Source organism: Corvus hawaiiensis, chromosome 4 (assembly GCF_020740725.1).
Source record: "Corvus hawaiiensis isolate bCorHaw1 chromosome 4, bCorHaw1.pri.cur, whole genome shotgun sequence".
NCBI lineage: Eukaryota > Metazoa > Chordata > Aves > Passeriformes > Corvidae > Corvus > Corvus hawaiiensis.
Genome location: NC_063216.1, coordinates 38,995,528 through 39,023,290, shown reverse-complemented (window position 1 = coordinate 39,023,290; position 27,763 = coordinate 38,995,528). Strand labels below are relative to the sequence as shown.

The window sequence follows — 27,763 nt, the reverse complement described above, 5'->3', positions numbered from 1 at the left end:
TGCATCTCATGAAGTTTTGCTGGTAATTTCTTACTAAGTGTACATTGCAAGTCTTTTTTTTTCTTTTAAAACTAGCTTGAATGGAAAAAGGGTATTTTTTTTTCTTTCATATGTACATTTTATTACATATTCCACGGAAATAAGAATGGAGTCCTCTCCAATGGTGATGGGAATAAAATGCTGGGCTTCCTTTGCTCCCCCTTCCCACCCTCATCCTGATACTTTAACCCTTCCACTCTGAGACTTTGCAGACTGTGGTAGTTTATATCTGGTGTCCAAAGCTAAGTAGCTAAGTGCTTCATCCAGCTGGCAGCCAGTTCCTGGTGATGTTCTGCAGGGCTCAGTATTAGGGCCAATCCAGTTTAATATCTTTACAGATGATCTGGATGAGGGGACTGAGTGCACCCTCAGTAAGTTCACAGATGACACTAATTTGGGTTGGGAGTGTTTATCTGCTGGAGAGCAGTAAGGCTCTGCAGAGGGACCTGGACAGGCTGGATTGATGATGGGTCAAGGCCAATTGTATGAGGTTCATTGCTGGGTCGTGCACTTGGGTCACAACAACTACAGGCGGGGAGGAAGAGTGTCTGGAAAGCAGCCCAGAGAAAAAGGACCTGGGGGTGTTGGTCGCCAACAGCTGAACATGAGCCAGTGTGTGTCCAGGCATACTGGCTTGTATCAGAAATAGTGTGGCCATCAGGACCAGGGAAGTTATTGTCTCTCTGTTCTCTGCACTGATGAGGTCACACCTCAAGTTCTGTGTCCAGTTCTGGGCCCTTCACTACAAGGAAGACACTGAGGTGCTGGAGCATGTCCAGAGAAGGGCAGTGGAGCTGATGAAGGGCCTGGAGCACAAGTCCTACAAGGGGCAGCTGAAGGAGCTGGGCATATTTAGCCTGGGGTTGAGTCAGGAGAGACCTTATCACTCTGTTCAATTATCTGAAAGTAGGTTGTAGCCAGGTGGGGGTTGGTCTCTTCTGCCAGGCAACCAGCAATACGAAAAGAGGAGAAAGCCTCAAGCTGTGCCAGGGGAGGCTGGACATCAGGAAGAATTTTCAACCTGAAAAGGTTGTCAAGAATTGAAATGGGCTACTGAGGGGAGTGGTGGAGTCACCATCCTTGGAAGTGTTCAAGAAGTGCCTGGATGTGACACTTGATGCTCTGATCTAGCTGACATGATGTTCAGTCAAAGGTTGGACTTAGATGATCTGTGCTGTCTTCTCAACCTAAATGATTCTGTGATTCTAAGTATGAATCTTCAATCTGATTGCAGTGTCTCCTGTTTTTTCACTTTTCTTTGAGGGATTCAAGCTGGGTATGAAGGTTACAGCAGTGGATTGCTGGAGATGGTAATTGATTCAGTGTTTGAGACCATGTTTGGGGTTTTTTTCCCCCAGGTTCCCAGATTTTCTTACTTTTGTCTCTTTGATCTGTATTTTAATGTGAAATGCTTGAGTTTTGTTAGTTAATAGTCTGAAAAAGCTGGTTCTAAATATGAAATGCATTTTTATTTTAAACATGCAGGGTTTTATATGGAAATAAGTATAATCAGAACATTTGCAGACCAAAAATTTGGTCCAATACTGAAGTTGGACTACAGGGATCCCAGTTAGGTATGGTTCTAATGGAAAGTGCTTCTCTTAATAGTGTTTTAAAGAAACCTATACTGTCATGAAAATGAAATTACCTATCTTGTGTGGGCTCAATCAATGCCTCTATTTTTGTCAGTATACTTCTTTTACTGGAAGCCTTTGTACAGCAGGAAGCAGCTCTGCAATATCCATGCTGTTCCATGCTGCAACTGATGTTATTTTGCCCTTCCTTTATATCTGTTTTCTACTTTAGGTGTTTCCTTCAAAAGTAGCTTAGTGGTCTAATTAAATCAGATAATACCAGCTTTGGCTAATTGAGGCCTATAAGAATTTGCTCGGCCAAAGTAAATGTGGATTGACTCCTATCTATCAAAAACCCTGATAAAATACAATATGTTCCTTGAAATCTTCAAGGAGCTTAGTCTGTAAAAGGAAAAATATCTACGCAGAACGTACTTGGTCTGTGCAGAACTTGATGCTCATTATGTTCACATGCTTCAGCTGTTTCGGGGAAGATGTGCATGCACTGCATATTTATAACCAAAACTGTTAATCTGTTGCAGTATGTCTTAGACATCAGTATAGTATAACATCAAACTGTGCTTCCAGATTTATTATGTTATTTTATGCACTGGTACCGAAGGGAAAAAAGAGGGAAGTCGTATATCTGGAGAGGTCCATTTATGGTAAGGCACATCTGCAGTCCTGATTTGCACAAGAAAGCTGCATGGTTGCATTGTCAAAGACACAAACTCCTTGTGGTATTGTGTCACACAGGGATGCAAAGCTCTCCATCATTTTCTAAGGCATCTTGTTTTTACTCCCGATTCAAAGAAATGATGAAAAAATTAAATTTAAATCCTGATGGAGTGTATATATTAAAGATTTTTCTTTTCAAAGGGCATCTCCATCTTCCTTTGTGTTTTGACATCTGGTGTCTTGTCCATGTCAAATTTTATATTTTCTATATTACAATTTTACCACCCAGAGATTTGAGGGGCAGATAATTAACAAATACAAGGATGATGCAAGGCAGATTTACCTTACATTGTCCCCTTTATGGAGATAATTTTTCAGTTGTCTTTTCAGCAATATCTTTGGGGGCCCTAAAAGGAGGATCACTGGAGGGACATAGCTTCTTAATCTGAAAGTATGGGTACCTTCACCTGTGGAGATACAGTGCTTTTACATCCATAGTTCTATTGTACTTTCTGATCAGAAAGTCTGGCATGCTCCCTACCAGGATATCGCCTTTGCTTGGTATGACTACATGCATCTGAAACAGAACAAACATGAAATCAACGTGAGAGGTTAGTCTAGAACCATGTAACATATATTCATGTAAATGCTATCTAGTTTGGCTTTTTAACAATGTGTGGTATGTATTGGAAAGTCTTGTGTCCTTTTTTAAAATTTATTTTTCTTACAAACACATTCCACTTAATTATCAAGTAATTATCAAGTAAAATATTAACCTTTAGGGGAAATGGCTGCTAGCAAGCTAATCTTTTATTAGAATTGTTATTTAATATAAATATTTAATATTTATTGTGATTGTTATTGGGTTTTAATTATTGTTAATTATATGTTAATTATTGTTAATGCTATGTTAATCAAATATTTCATTATAATTAATATCCTGGCATGATTTTAGTGGGGAGGTTTTGGCTAGTTTATTATTTTTGTGGGGTTTTGTTAAATTTTGTTTATTTTGAAGAATTATTTTTAAATTCCAGGGAGTCTGAGGAAATATGGGAAAACACTGTTGGTGAACGGTTTTTCAAGTAGTCTATCTCTGTGGCAAATAAAGTCCACTTGAGTACAGGAATTTTAATTATGGTGGGGTAAATCTACCTGAAAGGTATCCTGTTTCTCATTTCTTTGAAGGTATTAATAGAAATGTTAATGAACTTCGTAGGCACTTCTTTAAATGGTTGCATATCAGTGTTTTTCTTGCACTACATTAGTAAATGAGAATTACAGTTTAATAATATATGCTCTTTCTAGTAGAATAAGCCAAGAAATAGGTTCATAAAACTCAGACGATATTAACTGAACTAACCCCTGTAAAACTGGAAACAGTTTTGAATTACTGATTTTTCCCATTTTACTCCAGTTGTCTATTGAATTTATTACCACCACTCATTGTGCAGGCAGTGCTGCACGTCTGTGTGTTGATACAGATTAGGGACTGGAAAAAACTGCCCATTTATGTCTTAATGTTTTCACTGCCATGAATTTCTTTCCCTGTCATTGTTACCTTGGTTGAGCTTTACAGATCTGACAAGTTTTATTAATAAAGTGTCCATGTGTGATCTTTCAGATTTTTAGCATGAGAGCTGAAAGATTTTGCAAAACAAGTAATTGTTAAAGTAATAAAGAAATCTGCTTACATGTTGGTTTGCATATTTTCTGCCAATGGACACTCCTGTTATCTTTCTAATGACTAAATCATTTGTGTTGCAAGTTTATATGAATGCATGATTGTAAATGACAAATATTATTTTTCTTATTTTTATCTCAGACACACAAATGCATCCTGCATTACAGAAATCAATCCATACATGTTTTCTCTGACATTTTGTTGGAAAATCATCTCGAGCTGGCATAGCTATTATTAAATTGGATCAGTCTAATGCATAAATTCACTTGATTGAATTAATGGTTCAGTTACCAATTGCTTGATTTTATTCTGGTTTTTGAGTATGGCAGTGATAGGAGCTGTTGTCAATTTTCAACCTTTTCTTTTTCTCATTTAGAAGATGGAATTAATAACAGACCCCCTAACAGTGCTTCCTTCTGTAGTAATCTATGTTCTAATTACTCAAAATATAGGAATTCTTGATACAGGTTCCTCAGAAAAAAAATGTTCATTTATAGAGAATTACCTGCAAAGAGTCACAGAATCACAGAATCTGCTGAGTTGGAAGGCACCCACAAGGATCAAGTCCAACTCCTGGCTCTGCACGGCACTATCCCCAAAAGTCACACCATGTGCCTGAGAGTATTGTCCAAACTCTTCTTGAACTCTGTCAGGCTGGTGCTGTGACCACTTCCCTGGGGAGCCTGTTCAGTGCCCAACCACTCTCTGGGGGAAGAGCATTTTCCCCATATCCAACCTAAACCTCCCCTGATACAACTTCAGGCCATTCCCTCAGGTCCTGTCACTGAGCAATGAAGGCAAGACATCAGTGCCTGCCCGTCCTTTTCCCCTGACAATGAAGTTCTGGACTGCAGTGAGGTGTCCCCTCAGTCTCCTCCAGGCTGAACAGACCAAGTGACCTCAGCTGCTCCTCATATGGCTTCCCCTCAAGGCCTTCCACCATCCTCATTGTCCTGCTTTAGGCACTCTCTAATAATTTAACATCTTTCTTTGTTGTGGTGACCAAAAGTTCACACAATATTCAAGGTGAGGCCGCCCCAGTGCAGAGCAGAGCAGGACAGTCCCCTCCCTTGCCCGGCTGGCGATGCTGTGCCTGATGCCCCCCAGGACAGGATTGGCCCTCCTGGCTGCCAGGGCACTGCTGATTCATGTTCAACTTGCCATCGACCAGGACCCTTTACCAGGCACTGCTTTCCAGCCTCTCATTCCCCGGTCTGTCTGTACATCCAGGGTTGCCCCAGCCCAGGTGCAGAATCCGGCACTTTGCCTTGTTGAACTTCATATGGTTGGTGATTGCCCATCTCTCGAATTTGTTGAGGTCTCTCTGAAGGGCCTTTCTCCTTCAGGGAAGTCAATAGCTCCTCCCAGTTTTCATCTGTGAACTTCTGAAAGTTTCTTTCTTTACAGTTTGATATTTAGATTCACATATTGTAGCTTCGTTTCTAGGTGCCCCACTCAGAAATATCCTCAAAGTTTTAGGTGTTTAGTTTGTGAAGTAGTTGAGCTCTTAAAACCAGTTAAAAATTGAATTTGCAAGTACTCCAAAGTTTTTAATCTCTTCTTATATCAGAATACATAATGAAAAATAGATGAGAACCTTGGATCTATTTGAAATTTGGCAGTGCATTCAGCCTTTACTACCCGCAGATAATAGCTCCATCTCTTATGGCTGCTTACATTACTTCTTAAAGCTTCTTGTTGTTAATTGCTTGAAACTTTGCCAAGCTGTAACAGGTTGGGGTGGAATTTTTCACTTGAAGACAAGAGAAGGATAATATGGATCCCTCATTTCCTGTACACTAATGAAGCAGGAGCCTGTGGGAAAAATAGTATGCAATCAAATAATTAAACATTCTGCCATAAAGCATGCAGCAAGGGGGAGGAGTTGAGGGGAGCATATAGCTTGACTTCTGGCTTCTTCCATCCTTTCAACATTTCATGAGTGCTTTGTGCAGATAAGGTGTAATGTTATGTCACTGATTTGTGAGTGCTGACATAGTGAAAAAATCGCATGCAGTGTTGTGGTTACTGAATTTCATGTTCATGCTCTTTTGGGGTTTCTTACCTGTTTGGATTTGGTTTTTAATTTAGCCTAGGCTTTTTTGAGGGAACTGTTCTTTTAGTTTGGGCTTAAACAGTAGCAGTTACTTGAGTGCTTCAATGTATGTAATTGGATATCCAAGATCAGTGCATGAGTACAGAATGCTATGTAGATCTTTGATTTAAAACAAATAGACTGTTTTCCAAACAGGGGTGCAAGCCTCTAAGTACAGCAGACCTGTTTGGAAAAAAGTCTGTTGATAACAATCGTGTTGGCTTCCCTTAGCCTTGACTCAGCATGACTTCTGACTCCACGTCATGCTCATTTTATCTGTGGGCTGAAGTTTGGTCATTTTGCATGCACCATACCCTAACGCCCAAAAATCAAAACTTATGTGCCATATTTTGCCTGGAATCCTTCTCCTCTGGTGACAAAGACAGAAAAAGAAAAATCTGACCTGGCCTTGTCCAATTTTCTTTCATAAAGAAAATCTTCCTTAGCCTCTGTAAATATTCAAGATAAAGAGATAAAGTAGCTCCCATGGTATGAGTTCCTTATTTTTCCTCTTTTAGAAACTTTCTCTTCAGGTTTTAGGGGTGTGGTAGTTGGCTTCAATCTTGAATAAAGAACTTTGGTCCCTCTGTGTCCCTGATGCCTTCACAGTTATTAATTTCCATGTAATGCAGAACTGGAGGCTGTGACTCACCTGGAGACAGCTTTAGCTGATCTTTACTTGGGTCAGCTGTAGTCTCTTGATCCTCCAGTAGTAGCATTTGATAAACTGTGACTTAATAATTTTTGGAAGATACTTAGTCATTTATTAGAAACGGATCAGCTGCAGCGATGATGAAATCTTGAATCTTCAATAGGAATTTTCAGACCATCATTGACTTAGGCGAGGGCACGTTTATATCCAGAGCCCTTGTGAAAGAGCTGTGTAAGTGCAGAGTATTCATCTGAAAGCTGTTATTCTTCAACATTACATACTTGTTTCATATTGTTTGTTTCCAACCTTTGAGAAATGTGTTTGCTTCTTGAAGAAAGAGACTCTTGCTGTGTATGCTAAACTCTTTCTCAGAAACTTCATGACAACAATTATCTGTATAACACTAATATATAATATACATAAAAACATAATATAGCAGGCTTTCTGACATCCCGTTCATCATCTATTGTTCTTCAACACTGCCTGCCTTAGCCTCTCATAATAAAGTATTTCACTTTGAAAAATGTCCAGTTTTGGTCATTTTGTACGTGACTTCTTAAGACTAGCAATTTTAAAATAATGGATGCTATGTTATAATTTGAACAAATTGTGGCAGATGACCTAATATAACTACATTCAGAGATTAGTTTTTTTATTGTCTTGTCCCTCCCTCTAATATACTTTCAGGACTTTTTTCTTAAACTTCCCTAATTTTTAGAACAAAATTTAGGTTCTTGAGTTATTACTATTAAATGCAAAATTTCCATGTTCTTGCTGCTATTCCATGCTTTGCAATGTAGAGTAATGGAAAAGAAGTAGCTTTTCTAAAGTAGGTGAGGTAAAATTTCTGTTACTTGGAGACTTTTGACTAAAACCTAGCAACTGGAGCTCTCTCTGGCAATTCTGTTCCAAAGATAGTTTTCATCTCAACTACGCTATTTCAGCCCTAATAAGGCCTTAACTTAATCTCCTCACTCAGATGTCTCCAAGAATTTTTTGTGTGCGTATGATTGCAAGTGTTCAAATAACTTCACCTATTTCAAGATCTGTGCACATTTAAAACATAGAAAATGATGAGATAATAAATTATGAAAGCCTTGAGGAATTTTGGGCATTCTCACTAGCGTTTGTTTGACCCTGCAGGAGAAGCCTATATGAGAATGAGCCGGCTGCCTGAAGCAGAGCACTGGTATGTGGAGTCACTGCGATCCAAGAGCGACCACATCCCAGCCCATCTCACCTACGGAAAACTGCTGGCTCTGACGGTGAGTTTATCAGCACCTCCTGGGAAGTGGTCCCAGGCCCTTTGAGTAGGTTAGGTAAATGGATGGGAAGGCTTTGGCCTGAAAATTGCTTACTGCCTTATTTGTCACATTATTTCAGTCATTCAGTTTAATTAAGGACTTTGACAGCATTGGGGTTTCTTTTTGTGAGACATTGCATCTATTCTTGAAGTAGTGCCAACTCTGTGCTGGAAGAAAACAGTTATAATGGTACATGAACTTTGTAATGCACAGTAAGGAGTTCTCTGGTTAATAAAGCCTTTATTATAAGTACTTTGGATGACAAGTAATGGAATTAATTCAGTAAGATATTCAGTGTTTGACTCAGGGCTGTTGAAGCAGCCTATGGCTGGGTGTCACCTGTACTTTGTGAAAAAAATCTCATGCATTAAATTTGCACTTCTTTAGGAGTATCTCTTTAAGCATGTGAAAGGAACTACTCAATTACTAAGAGCTAGTTCTAAAAAATCAGAAGAGTTGGGCTTCTTTATTTCTGTAAAATTTACTTAACTTTTGACTGTAGATGTGCTTGCAGCTCCAGCTAAACTAGCCTCATGATAGTTTTAGTAAAGTGCCAGTCCCTCCTTGATTTTAACACATTTTGAAGATGAAAATGGATTTATATTTTATTAAAATAATTCTGTTTTAAAACAGCCTTTCATTTGTTTTCTGTTTCTCGTTCACATTTTTCTGACTAATATCCTCTTTCATTTTCATCCATTCTACATTTGCTTTCATTGTTCGTTGTAGTGGGTTCATAACTGCTTTCTGTGCTCTACTGATATGCCTCTGTATGGCTCTTCAGTCCTTATGCCTCAGTCTAAATATTCCTCAACTTAAAGTTCTTCAGCTTTTTACCTAGTGATAAGCTTTTTCTATGGCCTTGATTTTGCTGTCCAGTCTTCAAGCAAAAAATGTCTTTTTACACAGGGGAGATATCCAGTGGAAAACAACAGCTCATAATAAATTTCAGATCTATTATTGCTAAAAGTATCTGAATTTGGAAAAGGGGAAGGAATTACAACAAAAGTTTTCTGTGTGAGTAACAGGTGACAACATAGTTTGAAATACTTAAAAATTGGTGAGTGTTACTGTGTAATGTTAAATGCAACGTTTGATTAAAAGCTACCTGGAAGGGAAGGCTTTAGCTTGTGATGGAAGTCAGGATGGTAGTGTTATATCCCCACTGCCTGTCAGTTCCACATCCTGGAAAGGCTTTTTTTTTTTGAACAGTTTCCAGTTACTGTTAAAATTGCTAGGATATTGGCAAATATATGCGCCTACTGGTTACCTTCTTCTGGAATAGAACTGCAAGTAGGTTGTACAGGAGAATTTCCTTATTTGCCTTGCTTTTCTAGCAGATATCTTTATATCTTGCACCTAAGAATAATAGGAGCAAGTCAGTGTTACTGGTTTCTTCTTAGCAGATCTTTGACACAAAAGTGCTAATTTATTGGAATTGCTGTGGAAAGTGTTGTGGTTTAGGAATGGTGTTTCCCAATTTAGTGTTCCCACTGTAACACTCCAAACCACATGCTGCTCTCTCACTACTCCCTCTCCCTCCTGCTGCAGCAGGCTGGAGAGAATTGGGGGCACAAAAGGTAAAGATCATGGGCTGAAATAAGAACAATTACCTGCAAACAGTAATAAAATAAGAAAACAAATAGTAAGAGCAACAATATTAATAATGAAGTGTACGAGAGTGACGAACAGTTCACATGGGAATGCTCACAACACAGAAACCCCCAGCAATACCTGACTGTACCACCACGCTCCACAAGTGACCCCCCTTCCCCCTTTCCTGGATGGGGAGGTGGTATGGAATAACCTCTGGGTCCTGGCCATGCCCCCTTTTGGCCACTGCAGAAGTTAACCCTGTCCAGAGCCAGGACAGGAAGTAAAGAGTTTTCTTAATAAAATCCAAAATTTTTTTTTTTTTTTAATTTATTTTTTTATTATGCACACACCCCCCCTACCCCAGTACTCCTCTGTACTCTTCTGGTTAATTTTTTCAACTGCTGAGTGTGTGACATATGAGGTCTGCTAGGGGAAGTCTTACAGTGGTTCTGAGAAACAAGGTCTCACAGTTTTCTTCAAAACAGCAAAATCCCCAAGTCCCAGAAGTGTACAACATTGTGAGCCACTAATTTTTTTTTTTTTTTAATTTTTCCCTTCATTATGAAAGGGCAGGTATAGCGTTAAACTTTAGTGTTACTATCCCAACTTTTAGAAGGAAGCAATGAAAAATGTTCATGAGCCCTTATGGTAGAATTGAACTGTTTACTTTTCTCTGGGGATATAAATGGAAGATATGTGTGGGGTGGATTCCACCTTGAGCATCTGAGCTGTGTTTGTGGAAGAATGTGTCTCATGCAAGAAGAGCTGTATACAGCTTTGAACACTGAATACTGCACTGTGATAGGCAATAAATCCTTATTTCCTTTCTCAACACACACTTACGTTCCTATACTTGGTCTGTGCCATAATTGTAGTCTATTCTCATCACATTTGTTTTTTATTATCTCTTGACGCTTTTCTCTTTATTACTGTTGCTTCTCAAATTCATGGCAATATGTGCAGATAGGGTTGATGTCCGTTATACTGACAGCAGTATAAGCTGAAAGGATGGTGCTGATGTCCTGTTGACTTGTAGGATTTCATAAACATACAGCAAGAACGTTATGATGACAAAGTATTTAGAGATGGCACAATATTTTTCTGATGGTTACTCCATTAATGAAAAATAAAGTTCCTTTATCTTTGATCTATTGAAAATTGGCATTTATTCCAATTAGTTCTTTGAGCTGCAGGTCTGAAAAAATATTCAACAGGAAAATGGATGAAGAGATTTGGCAGTAAAATACGGGGGTTTTGTCTCCATGTTGGTCACTTAATCTGTTTTGCAGGCTACTGTCTGCTCAGTGATTCACAAAATTAATTTTGTCTAGTTTCTGGCATACTGAACTGTCCTGGTATTAGTTCCTGTCACAAAGATATGATTGCTGTAACTGACATGCTTCCTGGAAGTCTTCATAAACTTCCTTGGGATTTGAATTAGAGGTGCTCCCTTTGGCTTAGTTACTTCAGCCCAATTCCAACTTGAGTTACCACTGTGATTTATTATTCTGTTACACTTTGCTACCTGGGTTAATGATAATTTTCTCACAACCTGTAAATTTAGGAGAGAGAAAAGCCTACTTCAGTTAGTTTTTGGATGTTAGAGAAGAGGTGTGTTAGAAGGCTTCTTTACCCTTTTCTGTTGGAACCAAACCTTTGAACTTTTTACAAACCTGTTTCTGATTATAGATACGGGGACAAAACTGTTGATAACACTTCTCTATGTCTCTTTTCTAGGAGAGAAATGTGAGATGGCTGATGAAATGAAGGGTGCTAATATAGATAGGAAATTTTTCTGTCAGTGAAATTGGGGGTGTAAGGGAGGAGAGGAGGTAATTTCCTGACAAGTTCCTAAATTCCAGCCAAAAGCAATTCTAGTATGAAACCCCCTAGCAGTAAAGTTAGACCTGTAAAGTTCACAAATTCAGCTATGTTTTACTTCCTTACTTTAATTCCAATGAAGTGGCTTAATTTTAATCCCAGTTTTTCTGCCTTCTCAAGTCTGTTGCCAGTATTAATGCTTACTGAATGCAGCATCACATAGAATCAGAGAATCATTTATGTTGGAAAAGATACAAGTGATGCCAGATGGACTTGGGCATGCTGCTCTATATGCAGGAAAAACCAGACCAGCTTAAGAGCTCCAGAAGAATAGCTAATGAATTTACAGTCTTGTTACCTAATATTGTAAGTCACAAGAATTTCCTAACTCCTATATTAGTTCATGTTATATGTTTATATCTAAGAATTACAGCTCACTAAGCTACAATTTTCTTGAAAATGTGTTAAGACAGCATAATATAGTGGTTGAAAATCATGATTAGTAGTTCAGTTAGTAGAATAATTGGAAAATAGCCAGTTGTCTGGGGCTTAGGTTTGTGCTTTTTTTATTTTTTTGAAAGGACATGTAGCTGTTTAGAACTGTAGTGCTTTAGCATTATGTGCTTTTCATACCTTTAACTTGTTAAGCTGCTTAAATTACTTGAGGAATTTATTTGTCAATGTGACATGTTAGTTGACACAGCCAATCTTCTGGTAGCTTCATACTGCAGCATATGAGCCTCATCCTTGCTTACCTAATTTATTTCTATATCACAAAGAAAAGCATAATTTTTTAAAAGGCTTTAAAATTGCAAGGCTCCCAGCTTTAGGATAAAAATGAGTCTGTCAAAAATGATAGTGCCAGGTGATGCCTTGAGCATGTACTCTAATTCATTTTCCATTATATGAGCAGACCTTCTAGAAGAGAAGGCATTGGCTGTCATGCTAAAAAAATAATTTACAAGTAAGGCTTTTAATTTTTTTTTCCTCCTCTCACTTTAGTAGTCCTAAAGAGAAGACTAAGAAACCCTCCTTCCTGATGGCTGGTCTCTCTGCCATCACTCAGTGGTTGGTTCTTACAGTAGCATGCTAGTCTGAGAAGCTTTATTTCAATTATCAATAAATGTTTTGAAGTTTTGTTTTATCTGTTTTGAGTGAACTTGAGCCCATAAGCCACCCTGCATAGTTTGCAGTAGTGGCTGTAATTGCTAATGTACTTAGGGACAGCCTCATATTGTAACATTTAGTGTGTTGCATCTGGGAATTACAGGCTTTGCTATATTTCTCTGGAAAAAATTGCACAGTGTTTTCTTGCATTTTACATGGCACCATGCAGTGCTGTTAATCTCCTATTTTTTACTGGCTTGGAAAATCACCCAAAGTGCTGTAAGAAAAATTTACTTTGCCTTGTAAAATTTCTGTGCTGGAGCTCCAAACTCTTAAATTCAGCAATAATCATCCCAAAAGATTCCCTATTATATAAAGTATTTTATTTTAGAATGTTGTCTTCAAAAGGGGACTGGGAAAAAGCAGTCATAGACATGATAGAAACAGGCAGTGTTTTGGATTAATGTAAAGTTACAGGATTGTGACATTCAAGTATCAATATTGAAGTTTAATACTTTCCTTAAGTTTTGAAATAATTGCTCCTCAGTGAGTGACCATATTTTTGCCTGCAGTTGTTTGTTGCTTATGTTTCTGACAAACAGAGGGCCAGAGAGGTATCCTGCCATTTTTGGTTAGTTCTGAAATTACTCATAGTGCTGCTATCAAATACCCTACTATATTCAGTAACTGGTGTAGTCCTTGACTGTCATCTCAAAATAAATAGAAATAAATGACAACATAGAAATAGATGGAAGATCGGAAGAACAGAAGAGAATGGGACAGCAGGGGAAGAGGAGAATGGTGTACAATGAATAGACTAACTCAATATTTACTATTTCTGTAATTACTTGCTGCTGGTGTTTCAGCACAGAAAGGAAATTTGCATTTCTGTTGGAAAAATCTGTCATATTGTCATCTTTCATGTCACTGGTTGATTGCTACTTTTTTCTTCTGTCTCTCTAGATTTACACAAATTGGAAGGAAGCAGGAATGAGGGAGAACAGTCATGATGTCAAAAGAATCGTGATTATGTTTAAGACACAGCAATTGAAATTCTCTATGTTAAATCTAGGCATGATTTTCTAGAGCAGTTTCTTCTTTTACTAATACACTCCTTTAAAGCAAACAAAAATATTTTTAGTTATACTTAGGGGAATGATAAATGCCTACACATAGAGGAATCTTTAATTAGTGAAAAGGCATTTTCTGAACAGGTCAATTTAATTAGATCAGCAAAGCTGTTAGGTACTTTGTTTTGGGAAACTATATCCTTTGGCTGTTAGTACTGCTTCTAGGAAGATTTCTTTTTTTTTTTAATGAAAATAGTATATTTCAGTTAAAGTCACATCATGACAATATAAAAATGACATTGAATCCATGAGAATGCCCTGAGAAATCAAGTTAAGCCAAGCAATAGCCACTGCTGCTTTTCTGTCTTGTATTCAGTTTGTCTTTGGAGCCTGGTGCAGACACTATGAGCTTTCTTGCCACTTGAAATATCTTGAGGGTTAAAACTGATCCAAGCATAAAGTTTGTATTTAGTTCTGAGTTTGCAAAATGTGAGTTGTTTCCATTTTTGTTTCCAGCTTACAAGCAATTCACTTGTAGGGGTTGGAAGGACGGGGTTTCCCTCTTCAATGTGGAAAATCAGGTTTATTGACTTCAGAAGTGTGAGCCCTATTTTTTTAAGGTGTGGTTACCTCGTGTATCTGCAGCTTTAGCACCTCCAATCTGAATGACAGGATTTCCGAACTACAGAAATTTCAATAGCTGACATCTATTGAGCTTGTATTTCTTCAGAGGCTGGCTGTGTGCCAGAAGTATTGCATCCATAGATATACTTTCAGTCCCCTTAGGACATGTGCTTGGCTGCATGCCAGTTGTAATAGAATTAATTGTAAAACAGAGTTTTTTCATTTAAATATGACAAATCTGTCTAGTTCATAAATGACTCTGGAACAGGTATTTAGGCACATAACCCCTCACTAACCTCCTTTAGGGATCTCATCTTCGGTATTGTGTTTCTAACTTCCTGTAGACAGGAAAGGGGGAGCCCTAAACTTCTCACTTTACTCAACATAAATTTAAAGCTTGTTATAGAGAACATCACTGACACAGGATGAATTGCTTTCATGAAAGAATCACAGACTGCTTTGGGTTTGGAAGTGACCTTAAAGATCATCTAGTTCTAAGCCACCAAAAGAGACATCTTTTTTGTTTTATTACATGGCTGAATATAGCTGCCATAATTACTCTATGTGTAGTAATTTTGTCAGTAATTGTGGAAAAATAGGCCAAATTTAGCTTAGAAGAAATTCATAGGATTCAGTGAAAACAGCATGTGAAAATACTGAATTTATATTCTACTGACTGACAAGTGAAATATGAGTAGATACTAATACACTTCTGTATCAGAAAATATAAAATGCGGTTTAAGACTGAACAGAAAAGAAAGGGACTTACCTGGAAATTTACTTCACATTTCACTGCATACTTTTGATACAAAATGGTCAAAGCTTAATGACCAAAGTGAACATTTCAATAGGGATCTAGACAGTAAATAAATCACAAGGTATAGAATGTAATCTGTTCTTTAAAAGTTTACTTAAGACTTAACATAATATTTCTTGGTTCCAACAGTGACGTAATGAGGTAAATTCCTTCTAGACTTTAAGTTACCCCAAAAGAAAGACTAAAAAATAGATACCTCATAAAAAAAACCCCACCAAACAAAAAACCCCCATCACAATAGAAAAACCAAAAAAAAAACCTCCAAGAGGAAAAAAACCCTATGCCTAAATTTTTTTTCTATATTGTTTTGAATGCTTCAGTAGAACAAGAATGGTTTTGGTGATAGGAGACACATAAACCAAGAAAATGGATGTCAAGTAGCTTTAACATATTATTGATTAATTTGATATATAATACTTGAAGACAATACCATGTTAATAGTCTTTCAATCATGTCCCAAGCCAGTAAAGTTGTGAGCTGTGCTTTAAATTTCCAAGTCTGTGTGCCAGTTTATATGCAGTGGTGTCACATTCAAAAATGCTTAATCTCCAGTAGATTCCCACCAAAGTCAACGGACACTGCTCCAGTCTCAGCTCTGTGGTTATCATGCCTGTAATTATCACTGTAGATGTAGACTCAAGAACACAGTTTATGTTACTGCTCTCCCAATTAACCTTGGCTCATAGTAGAATCACATTTCAGTAGAATCTCAGTGAAGCTAGTAGATGGATAGATGGATTTTTACTCAACAAAAATCTTCATGTGTTTGAAGGAGGACTAATGTGATACATTAAGATGGAAGTTAATCACTTAAGATGCAAATAGAGGATTAAACTAAAACAAGAGCTTGTGTTTTATTGCTTCTAACAAGGCTTTTTTTCAAAAAGCAACTGGGTTATGTACTGGGTTATGCAAGTAGTATGCAATGTACTGGACTGTGCATGTGAGGACCCTGGTCCAGTGAAGTGACTGGGAAGGAGAATGTCAGTCATGACCTCAGTGACAAAGTTATGTGGATGTGTCGCACTGGACAATAATGAGAAAGTTGCCTCACATTTATTATGAAGTAAAGTTTAGTATATGGTGAATTATTGCAAATTGGTAGATAAAGATTTGTAGTGTAATTTCCTCCAGAGTAATCCAGTTCATGCTTCCATTTGCTGAGATGGCTTCTCTGCCATGTTCGGTTGTTTTTATTTTATTTTAATAAAGATGAGATGAGACGGCAGGATTTATCTCCTTAAGCACAGGAAGCATAGAAACTGAGATAAATTTCAGGCCTTTGATGTTAATAATCCAAGTCCTGTATATTTCATTTGGGCTAGCATTTCACATACAAATTATGGTACAAGATAATTCTATTGTGATTCATAGTGAAGAGGGAAGAGTGGTAGAAATAACAGCAAAATGAAGGAAAAAGAAGACTCCCTTTAGCTAGTAAGTACTAGATATTAAAGTTGGTTTTGAACTACTAATATTTATCGCAGGGGTGGGGAGCTTGCCCGTGTCAATGACATCATTGTAAGATACAACTCTATAGTTCCTGTTTCCTTAGTCCAGCTAAGTAAAAGCTTGTGAAGAATTTATTACTCATTTACTCAGTATCACACCATTTAAGTTGTGTTTGGCCTCACAACTTTTGTAAGGGAAAAGGAACTGGTTGTGAAACAGATATGCAGGTCTGTAATAACTTGAAGAAACATGGAAACTGAACATGAAGCACAGCTTCAGTTCAAACATTTTTACTATCAATGAATAGTCTGTGACTTTAAAATATTCTAGAGAGGAAGAAGAAAACATGTAACATAATGCTTGTTTTTCTATATTCAGTGTGCACATTTTAATCAAACTTCCATTAATAAATCTTTTCATAATTCAATTTGTTTTATTAAAAATGTGAATGTTTGCCAAAAAAAAAATAACAGATGTGGAGAGTGACAGTCAACTGCATTTGTGGCATAAATTAAGTTCTTTATGCAATCACATTATTACCAGTTAAAGTTGGTAAAACTGTATTGAAGAATGAAGTCTGTGTCCTACTGGTGAAACCCTCATAAGTTTTGAAGAATGATGAATATTTATGTCATATAAAGTGGCTTCAAATTGCAGAGACCACCTAATTTGTTGAACCACCTTACTGGTTGCCACTGTGTCATCATAGTTTCCACAGGAGGGTTATTCAGAGCTGCTCAGCTGTATTAGTCTTTTCCAGTTTTACTACCATTGCAGGGTCCCTGGGCTTCCAGCAGCCTGAAGTACAACAGCTGCCTCAACATGAATTTGGCACAGTTTACCAGAAAAGCGAGGAAAAAAAATAGGGGTGGATATCGAAATGCTGGTTTTGTCCTCAGCTTTTTAATATTTTAAGGATAAATACAGTCTCCTGCTAATGTATCAACTGCCCTTAGCTGGCTCTCTTTCGTTTGTTCTGGTGATCATAACAGTCATTTGTAGGAAAGCCCAAGAAGCTGTATGTCTGACCGTATTATCAAGCACAGATACATTGTTCCGGTCTCTAGGGAAGAAGCAACCAACAAAACAAAAAACCTCTTGCAGTCAACTGCAAAGAACAGGTCTTAAAAATCAAGCTCCTGAAATAATATTTAAACAACTGTTTGTCTTCCAAAACTGCAAGCACACAGCCATTCTGATTTGAAGTCTGCATGATTTGTGGTGAGTGAGGTATTTCTGAAAGCCAGGACAACTTGTGTGTTAGGATATAAGAGCCCTGTGTTACTTACCTGCACTTTTTAAACTTTTTTTTCCCCTTTTAAATTCGTTGGTTTTGCTGGAAGATCGTAATGAGGAGCAATTCATCTTTATTTGGGCATCAGACAGGGGAGAGAAGGATTGATGTTTTCTTTATTAGTGGAAAACTCCAGAAAGTTTGTCCTCATTATATTCTTTAGGTCCTGATCCAGTAAGGCAAATATCACCCAGACTTCCAGATCAATTATTGAAGTGTCTTCATCATGTTCTTTTCCTCAGCAAGGAGATTGACATTGATTGTTTTGTGATTCTGTCTCATTAGTCTCTGCACTGAGAAGCCATAAATATGCCAGTGTGTCTGTGCAGAGGATCTCCATTAGGGCTTGGGCTGAGACCACCCACTCATTTGTCCTGAGCAGACCGGTAGCTGTCATATAGCACCTTTTCATTAGCTACTGACCTGGACTGAATGTAAACTGGTGACCAACAGGGGAAAGGTATTTTGTATCCCATTATTAATCCTCAGAGCTGTCAAGTATTTTCATTAAAATTTGTCAATAACTTCTTTATCCTTCAAGTAAGTCTGCTATCATGCAGTTGTAAACTTAGAGTTTTTTGCTTTGTAAAAGTGCCAGAGCATGTCGTTGTGCATATATGACTGCAAACCCTGCTGCTAGAAATTGGGAGGTTTCCAGTGGCTCTCAATGCCTGCATTTCTATGGGTCAATACACATAACAGTGAGCATGCACACCAAATGCCTTCCTGCCCCAAATCAGTGTTTTTCAGCTGTTTAAACAATTATTTGGATTTTCTTTAAAAGTTGTAATTTTATTCCCATACACCATCATTATTTAACACAGAACGTACAGTGGGAAAGGGACAATGACAAGATTACTGTCAAGTTAACTACACAGCATGTGCATTTTGTTGGGTAGTTAAGGTGTATATTGGATAGTTGAAAAAACAGTTGATAAATACTAAGTTTTAATTGTGAAATAGTCTGATTCTGTCAAGTGGTAGGATTTTACATAATCTGACACAAAAAATAACGTGTATTAAATCTGTGCTGAGATATTGACATTTTAGCAGTAGACTGCATTAAAGAGGACGTTTTAGCTGGTGTGATGCAAGGTTCCTCACAATGCCAGTCTGCAAGGAAACACTTTTATTCTTTGTTTTTTAATAATTTTTGACAAACATGGATAAATGAAAATGATGGGCAACATGAGCAAATAGAGCTTTGTTAATAATTTTTGATCAGATAACTTTATGTCTTGGTTGATATAATTAAAGATTTTTCTCCCCTTTTTCTGTGAAATGACCACTTGAGCCTGTAAATAGCACTGTTCCTTTGATGTTATTTATGCTGGCACCTGTCATCACTGTGTATTGTAGGTCTCCTGACTAGCCTGAACTTGAGTGCACTATGCCATTTGGAAAGTGCCAAAAAGAGTAGAGCAGTCATATATTTTTGGTGATTCCAGTAAATAAAAATTAATCATGTTTGACAAATGTCTGTGGCCTTATAGTTCTGTAGGTAGAAGCTACAATTTTGTGACTGTATGCAATGAGCTGTCCTTTTATGTTCTAGAAACAGACACAGAGTGCAAGCTAAAACTAATTATGTTAGTCTGTTAAAAAAGGCAATTACGCAAAATCTGTATATGTTCATTCTGCCAGTATTAATGGTACATATGCTTAGTGCCTCTCATTTTGAAGAGATACTGAATATAGATAAGCCACTGTAACTTTTGCCAGACCAAAATTGCCAGCCTTGGACTTAAATGTGCAAAACTGAGTGTTTGATTATCACCTTCCCCTGCCAATTGTTTTAATTTATGATGATTTTCTTCATCACTTTTTGTTCTTAACTATAGTTATATGCTATTAAAAAAAAAATTGTGTTTAATATATATATATGTGTGTGTGTGTGTTTTTACTGCACTAGTAGAAGAGGAAAAATCGGTCTGGGCTATGTGTTATATGGTTATTTGTTTGGGGCTTTTTGTTTGTGGGTTTGTTGTTTTGTTGTTTGGGTTTTTTTATAAAGCAGGGATGAGCCACTGCAGTATAAGGTAGTGTACTCTATCATGTAGTTGCACCATTGGGTTGAGGGGAACCTTGTGCCATGTGGATTTGACTTTAAGGAATATGGGTTTACCAAAGGAAGCTTACTAAATAATAAGGCTAAATTCTTACCTGCAATGAACATTCATTTTGTGAAACTGGAATATTGTAAATGTTAAGCCTGCTTGTATCTCTGCCAGGATGATCTCTTGAAATATGGCCTCTGTATTGGTTTTGGTGGAACCTGGTCTTCATATAGTTCTTGGTGTGCTGCACAACTTCCTTCACTCTATTTTATTGTCTCTAAGACCCCTGAGGGAAATACTGAGAATCTAAAGCAGCTGTAATCATGAACAGACCTCGTTGTTATTCCAATGTTAACTTGTGGGATAGTGCAGGATGTCTGCCATTTCTGTTTCCAGACCACAAAACTTGAGAAAGCCTATGTGGCTGTATCTGTGAAATAACACTCAAGGCAACTTGAGAGGTGCAGACCACAATGCCTTTCTTCCACAGGGGTTAAGCTTTACTGTTCTTTATCCTGCAGGCTGCCTATTTTATAGCACAAACCACAGCAGCTAATTCATGGGGTAGGGATAAACAAGTCGCAGGTGTCTTACTGAATATGCGATGTTGATTTGTGTTTGAGTGTCAGACAAGGCTGATCCAATATCACAGTTTTCTTAAGAATAATCACCACTAATGGATCTGCTCTGGCACTTCTAGACCATAATGCAACTATAGTGGTTGGTGATTCCAGTGATAAGGAAATTTCTGTCTTAGAAAATGTCTATTCTTTTTACCATAATTTCTGTTATGCTTTGGTTTTGTTGGTTTTGGGTGTTTTTGTCCCATGACCATTTTGTCATTCCATTGACCATTGTCTTTAAAAATTTCCATTTCTATTACAGTTGTTTTATGGTTGTCAGAATTGATTTCTGATAAAATCTTACTTCTCACATTAAAATCAGAAATACATATTTTTTTTTACTTTCCACATTAAACCCTAAAATATTTTGTATTTATGTACTTTCATTTGTGGTAACTTTACCTTTGCCTGTGTATATAGTGTTATTTAGGATACGAGGAAAAGAAACGGATCTGCATGAGGGGAAGTTCAGAATGGATATTAGGAAAAGGTTTTTCACTGTGGAGGTGACTGGTCACTGGACCACACTCTGCAGGGAAATGGTTACAGTACCCAGCCTATCAGAGCTCAAGAAGTATCTGGGAAACGCTTAGTCACATGGTTTTAGGTAGTCCTGTGAGGAGCAGGGAGTGTGGGAGTGAATGATCTTTATGGGTCCCTTCCAACATGAGAACTTCTAGGATTCTGTGATTTCATAAAACCACAGCATGCTTTAGTTTCCCCATCCCCCCCACCCACTTTTTTTTTAAGAGCATCACTAAAGCTCTGTCCTAGTTTCCTTTCTGATTTTAGCTTGGGTAAGTGTAATGCTTGTCCAGAAGAGTAGCATGGAGCTAATGTTCACCCAAAAGCCCTGTATAATACTTTTTGCAATGTTTCTACCCCTTCCTTACTTCTTGGATATTGATGATGTTGGATACATTTCTTCCTCAGTCTGGAGATCTGCTCCATAAAGTAGCTGACCACAAAACTTACTATAGCACTTAAACATTCGTATTTATTTAGGTTAAAGTCTAGTGATAATAGTAGTTGTTTTTCTCCAGTGCCTGGAATTTGGAGATTTTAGCTATACATGATTGCTCCAGGGTGACACACTGTTAAAATAATTTCCCCCCTTTTTTTTTTAGGGACGCAAGAGTGAGGCAGAGAAGTACTTCATGAAGGCTATTCAGCTGGATCCTACCAAAGGAAACTGCTACATGCATTATGGTACGTTTCAGATAGATAGGATTTCCACACATATTCCAGGTTTGCTGTTAATCTCTCCAAGTGATTAAAGGTTTGAAAAGTTCTACTGGCAAAATATCTTCTTTAAAAGGAAAGAAACTAATCTACCATATATTACTTCATTTCAATTTTTCAATCATTTTAGAGGGAGAAGGATTTCATATTTTGCATAGCTTTCCTCCTATGAGAGGAATTTCAGTATTGCTGTCTCTCTGGGAAAGAACAAAGGTGACTATTGCCGTATGTCAAAGTTTCATGGCCTGGAATATTAATGTTAACAGTTTTGGCCTGACTTCACTGATTGCTGGTGGGTGGGCAACCAGAAGTTTCACTTTAGTGTGCGTGGGTTCTATATACTGAAGTGTCTTACAGGCCTTACATCTTCCTCCTTCCCAGCACCTTCTTGGCTTGAAACAGCTAAGTATTACAAAAGGTTTTGACAAGTTGGCTGTATCTTTCCTTCTAAGCCATGTACGTGCATAAAGCACACAGTTAATTTGAAGGTATCTTTGTAACTTTGGATTGTTTTTGCTAGATGTGCAAAAAATATTTCCAGATGTGTTTAATCTCAAGGAACCAAAATGATTTATCTTTATGGACTAATTCTTACTGTAATTTAAAGCTGATAATGGACAAATCTTAAAATACAAGCTGTGTTGTGCCAGTTGGAACATATAGAAAGTAATAAGTTTAATCTTAGTTTAGGAAGAAGATAGAGAACCACAAACCACAATATATATATCTTTGGGTATTATTTTAATTTTCTCCTCTGATTCTAACTGATAAAATAAATAAAAATGAGTAGGCAAAAGGGAAAATTAATCTCACATAATAACAATGGTTTTACTCTGTGATATCTTTGTCTGAATTTCTCACATGTTGTATTTCTGTTTGGTCATATGGAGTATGAAATTCTGTATGTTAGATTCCCAGAATCAATCTTTGGACTTAGAACATGTCACTGCATTTAAATTAATGTAGCCCAGTGTTGCATTATTTTACATTATGAAACATTGCAGTTCATGGCCTTGTCTTCTAGTTATGCCTGTACAGGTAAAGATGATAGGGATATTTGTGCATATAAGCCCCATTATTTCAATTGGATGTAAGTATTGTGTATATCTCAAGACAGTGAGGAAAAGTTAGAGCTGATTGTTTCTTGAAATCCTACTCAAGCCCCTTTCAGCCTTTGCTATTAAAAAATCTGTCCTTAGTTATTTGGAAATCTTTGCATATAGATTCAATGGTTGGTCTCGACAGTCCATCTCAGCAAATGATGTTAATATAGTGTATTTTATTACAGGTCTAGAATTGTCTTCTTTTTCTCTCATTATTCATCAGCTTGCTTGTCCTTTCCTGCAATATCCCCTCTGTCTCATTTTCAAGTACCCTATAAACAAAATGCATGGTTAGTCAAATCATCATTCATGTCTGATATATTGACTTCTTCATTACCAGATTACAATATTAAAGTGGTGTGTTATTTCCTCATTAAGGTTTTCCTTAAAAACATTGGTGAACTTTTCCTTTTTTGTGTCCCAGGTTCAAAAAGTGGTTTCTGTCATTGTGCAGAGGTCATAATTGCAACATAAGTGAGGTTCTACTCAGCAGGTTAGGAGTGAAGGGCAAAATTTAGTCAGTGTTTGGAATAACAGCATAGAAAGAAGGGATACTGAAGGGCAATAGACACAAGAAGGTTCTCTTTAACAGTCACTCGGTCTCTTTCTTGGAGCATTATACCCAGAGAGCTCTTCTGAATGTATGTGAAACCTTTTATTTGTTTAACTCTGATCATCTCACCGATTCAGTGATGTTATTCTATGTTTATATCAAAGTAGCTATGAGAAAGATATGGTCTACTTCTGCTTGGCTCTTGTGTCTGTGTAGTACAGCTGATCTCAAATCCTTCTTGCTTTGGGCACAGGACTTTATAAAATTTGAAATAAATTACCCTTGCTTTTTCTTTATTTCTCTTTTTCCTTTATTTTCTTCCTATCTTTATTTCTCTTCTCCTTTCCACCTATTTCTTGAATTAATGAGGACTGTGTACTGTGTGTTACCAGGGGCATTACAAATAATCCATTGGAATCTCTAGTGAACACTTTAAGCTTTGCCTCTCCATCTCATTAATTTGTTCCAGCACCTTGTCACAGGTACATTCTACATCCTATATGCCAAGAGTTTAATTATAGGGAACTACATCCGTATTTTTCATGTAAATCTTAGAGATTACTTTTTTTCTCAGCATGAAGATGTTGGAAGAGAGAATAAAGTAGTTGGCATCAGTCCTAAAAAAAATACCTCACAAAACAGCCAAATGAAAAGAGTGGTCAGTTGGGACATGACAGGGTGTTGATGGAGTAGCAGGAATAAATGGACTGAAGATTTTCTTCCAAGTGCACATGGATTGCATACACTTAAAATTTTGTTTCCAGGTTGTGCAGATGTTCTTTTTGACTTCTAACCTTCTGGACTTTTTTTGAAGCTATGAGAAAAAATGTCAATATACTGTATCTTTTAAGAGGCTTGTGTTTGTATTATAATGTGCTTTAATTCAAGCCATAAGCCAAAGATGTTTTTAGGTATAACTTAGTGCAGGAGGCAGCTTATTTAATCACATGAAAATTTGGAGGAAGGGGAACAGTTTCACAGTTGCTCCTTGAAAAGTACCACCACAACATGTTTCTCTGCTCAAGCTGGCATTATAATTAGTTTTCTATAGGTACTTGGCTGCCTTTGGATTTAAGGGGATTTAAGTTTGAAGCAGTGTTTCCCAGACTCATTATGCCTGAAGATGTCTGAAGGGAGAAATAGTGGAAAAGCTGAAGAGATACAAATCCCTGTAGACTGCTGACATGATGCCACTTCATTGGACATAAGGGGAAGTGGCTTTTACTCTAGTGACCAAAGAGGATGGCAGTTCCCTCTCAGAGGGAAATTCAGGCAGCTGCTCACCTGACCATGTTTCTTTTGCCCTTCTTTCCTTTCTACCTCTCACATGCCAGTTTTCTGAACATCTGAACTTGGTGCAAAACCATTGTCTTACAAATACATGAGTGTTGATGAGTGATCTGGTGCAAACTGCTCAAGTATACAGTACACTACCAAAAACACCTCACAGATGAAAGAAAATTCTGGTGAATCAGGAAGAAGAGAAAGCAAGAGAGGAAAGAGGGCAGAAGCACCTTTTTTTTTTTTTTTGCACTATATATATGTTTTTGAACTAAAACACTGGAGGAAATTATTTTGGATACTGAGTTTGAATGCTTCTGCAAAGTTTGATGCTTTTAACTGGATATTTTTAATACACATTTTTTAAAGACTGCCTAAAATGAACACTTTTGACTAAAAGAGGTCAAACTTAACATTTATTTATTTTTGAATTTCCATTTTGTTTCTCTGGGAAAGTTTTCTTCAAACTGACTTTCCCACTACTCAATATATCTACTCAAGATATTGGCAGTCAATGCGTCCCACTCTACTTAGATCATTTAACTCAAGTAGGCCATTTTGAATCCTGCAAGATCTTGGTAATGTCTGTCATCAACAGATTGATGACATAATTACATAATTGAAGTGGTCTCCGTTGACCATTGATTCTTTCTGAGCTGCTTGCCTCAATGAAATGAATGGGATGAATCTAAGTGTCAGTCTTAGAAACCACAAAGAGGTATCTATGAACTAAACAAGTTAAAAGGAACTGTCTTCTAAATATTTTAAGAATGTAGTGACATCTAAAGAGTCAGTACATCAAATTTGTTACCAAACGTGCCCAACATAGGAACATTCAGTCAGGTCAGACAAGTGCCCTTATGGCTCAGGAACTATGTAGGTTTGGATATAGTATTGACCATTCACAAAAGATGTAAAGCTCTCTATTTCTGTCTGCACTGAGCCTGTCTCAGGAGAAGTTGAAGAAAGATTATGAATAAAATTTGTCAGTGCACAGAGATGAGGTGAATTTCAAACAGTGGCATACTCGTGTACTCATCTTTTTGGGAAAAAAAAATTATTCTGTAAGTAGCATGCAGTGTAATTGAGGAGTTAGAAACTGTTGAAAGCTTTCTGTACTAGCTTTCCTTAAAAAAAACCCCACCATAAATCTATAGTGATATTTGTTGTGTAAAGATTTTACCTCCAGAAATGTCTTATTTTATTTATAATCTGCTGTTTAAAAAAAAAAAAAAAAAAAAATAAAAACCAACCAAGCAAACAGCAACAACAAAAAAAACCCCAACACAACAAAAACTGTAAAAACCACACACAAAAAAACCCAAACAAACCTCCAAAAAACCACTAAAGCAGACTTCATTTTACTTGTTTGCTAAAAATAGGTTTTGCCACTATGCCTCTTAAAGTGCATGCAGTGGCCTCTCTCCAACATGATGAAAATGGAGTGGGGAATAAAAGAGAGGGGAAAAAGGAGTGAGGTTTCCAGTGTAGAGGTCCCTTCTCCCTTATATTTGTAATGGCTTAATTGGAATATAAAAGTCTAGAATACAACAGGATGTTCAAATTAACTCTGTTTTATTAATAGATGTTGAGACCTCCTTTTAAAATAGTTTCCTTTGAATAATGTATGTTTTCTAATAACTCTAAATTGTTTAAAGATTCCTTTTTCATTATAAAAATGGATTATTCTCATTATATTAATTATGCATTCACTTAATTTGGCAGTTCACATTGATCATCTGCCTTTTTAAGTGCATTCCCAGTTAGAGATGTAAAACAAAAAGAAACCTTCAGATTACATAAAACTGAAATGTATTAGCTATATCTTCATTGAACAAAGAACAGATTAACATGTTCCCAAACATACTTTTGTTTTTACATTGTCTTTCACTTTTGAATTTGTGGTAATTTAGGAGTTATTTTTACAGATTTTCTTACATTATCTGTTTCTTTTTAAGCAAATTTAATTTCTTTACTGCTGTTTTTATTGTTTTTCAATTTCATCCTAGTCTATCTAATCACTGTTTCTGCAAATGGCTCTTAGCCCTTTTCGATGCCTAAATTTTTACCTAAGTTTATGAGCACTTTTTTTGTGTCTTACTTCCAAAGATGACTCATATGTCACAGCCTGAAAATGGGTTGGAATTGCTACGGTTTAAGGATCAAAGTATATTTCATTGAAATATGATAGCAGTGAATTTTCTAGCACCATTTTTTTTGGTCTTCAAGTCTTAGGCTTACATGTGTTAGTGAGTGTGAGAATTTTTATCTATTTACAGGTGTGAATTCATTTTTTTCTTAGATGTTTCTGCTTAGACTGAGGTTCAGTATGGTGAAGTGCCACATCCTGAACTTCAGTCACAACAACCTCATGAAATGCTACAGGCTGGGGGCAGAGTGGCTGGAAAGCTGCGCAGAGGAAAAGCACCTGGGGGTGCTGGTTGTCAGCAGCTGAACATGAGCCAGCGTGTGCCCGGGTGACCAAGAAGGCCAGTGGCATCCTGGCCTGTATCAGCAATAGTGTGGCCAGCAGGACCAGGGCAGTGACTTTCCCCCTATGCTGGGCACTGGTGAAGCTGCACCTCAAATCCTGTGTCTGGTTCTGGGCCCTTCACTACAAGAAAGATGCTGAGGTGCTGGAGAATGCCCAGAGAAAGGCAGTGGAGCTGGGGAAGGGTCTGGAACACAAGTCCTACGAGGAGTGGCTGAGGGAGCTGGGGTTGTTCAGCCTGGAGAAAAGGAGGTTTGGGAGAGACCTCTCTCCAACTACCTGAAAAGAGGCTGTAGCCAGCTGGGGGTCAGCCTCTTCTCCCAGGCAACCAGCGACAGGACAAAAGGAAGTGGCCTCAAGCTGAGCCTGGGAGGTTCAGGTTGGACATCAGGAAGAATTTCCTCACTGAAAGGGGTGGTTAAGCATTGGAACAGGCTGCTCAGAGAGGCTGTGGAGTCACCATCCCTGGAGATGTTCAAGAACAGAGTAATCATGGCACTCAGTACTATGGTTTAATGAGTATGGTGGTGGTCAGTCAAAGATTGGACTTAATGATCATGAAGGTCTTTTCCAATCTAAATTATTCTGTGTGCTATATTTATAATA

The 27,763-nt window shown here is 37.5% G+C and overlaps 1 protein-coding gene across 1 annotated transcript in view; it reads left to right on the top strand.

Moving 5' to 3' along the window:
* The window catches only part of TMTC2 (transmembrane O-mannosyltransferase targeting cadherins 2), a 242,273-nt gene that overhangs the window by 176,147 nt on the left and 38,363 nt on the right, over nt 1–27,763 (top strand). The window contains exons 8-9 of the mRNA XM_048301536.1: nt 7,866–7,987; nt 21,615–21,696. Of these exons, the coding sequence (XP_048157493.1) occupies nt 7,866–7,987; nt 21,615–21,696 (204 nt within the window). The remainder of the gene's footprint in view (nt 1–7,865; nt 7,988–21,614; nt 21,697–27,763) is intronic.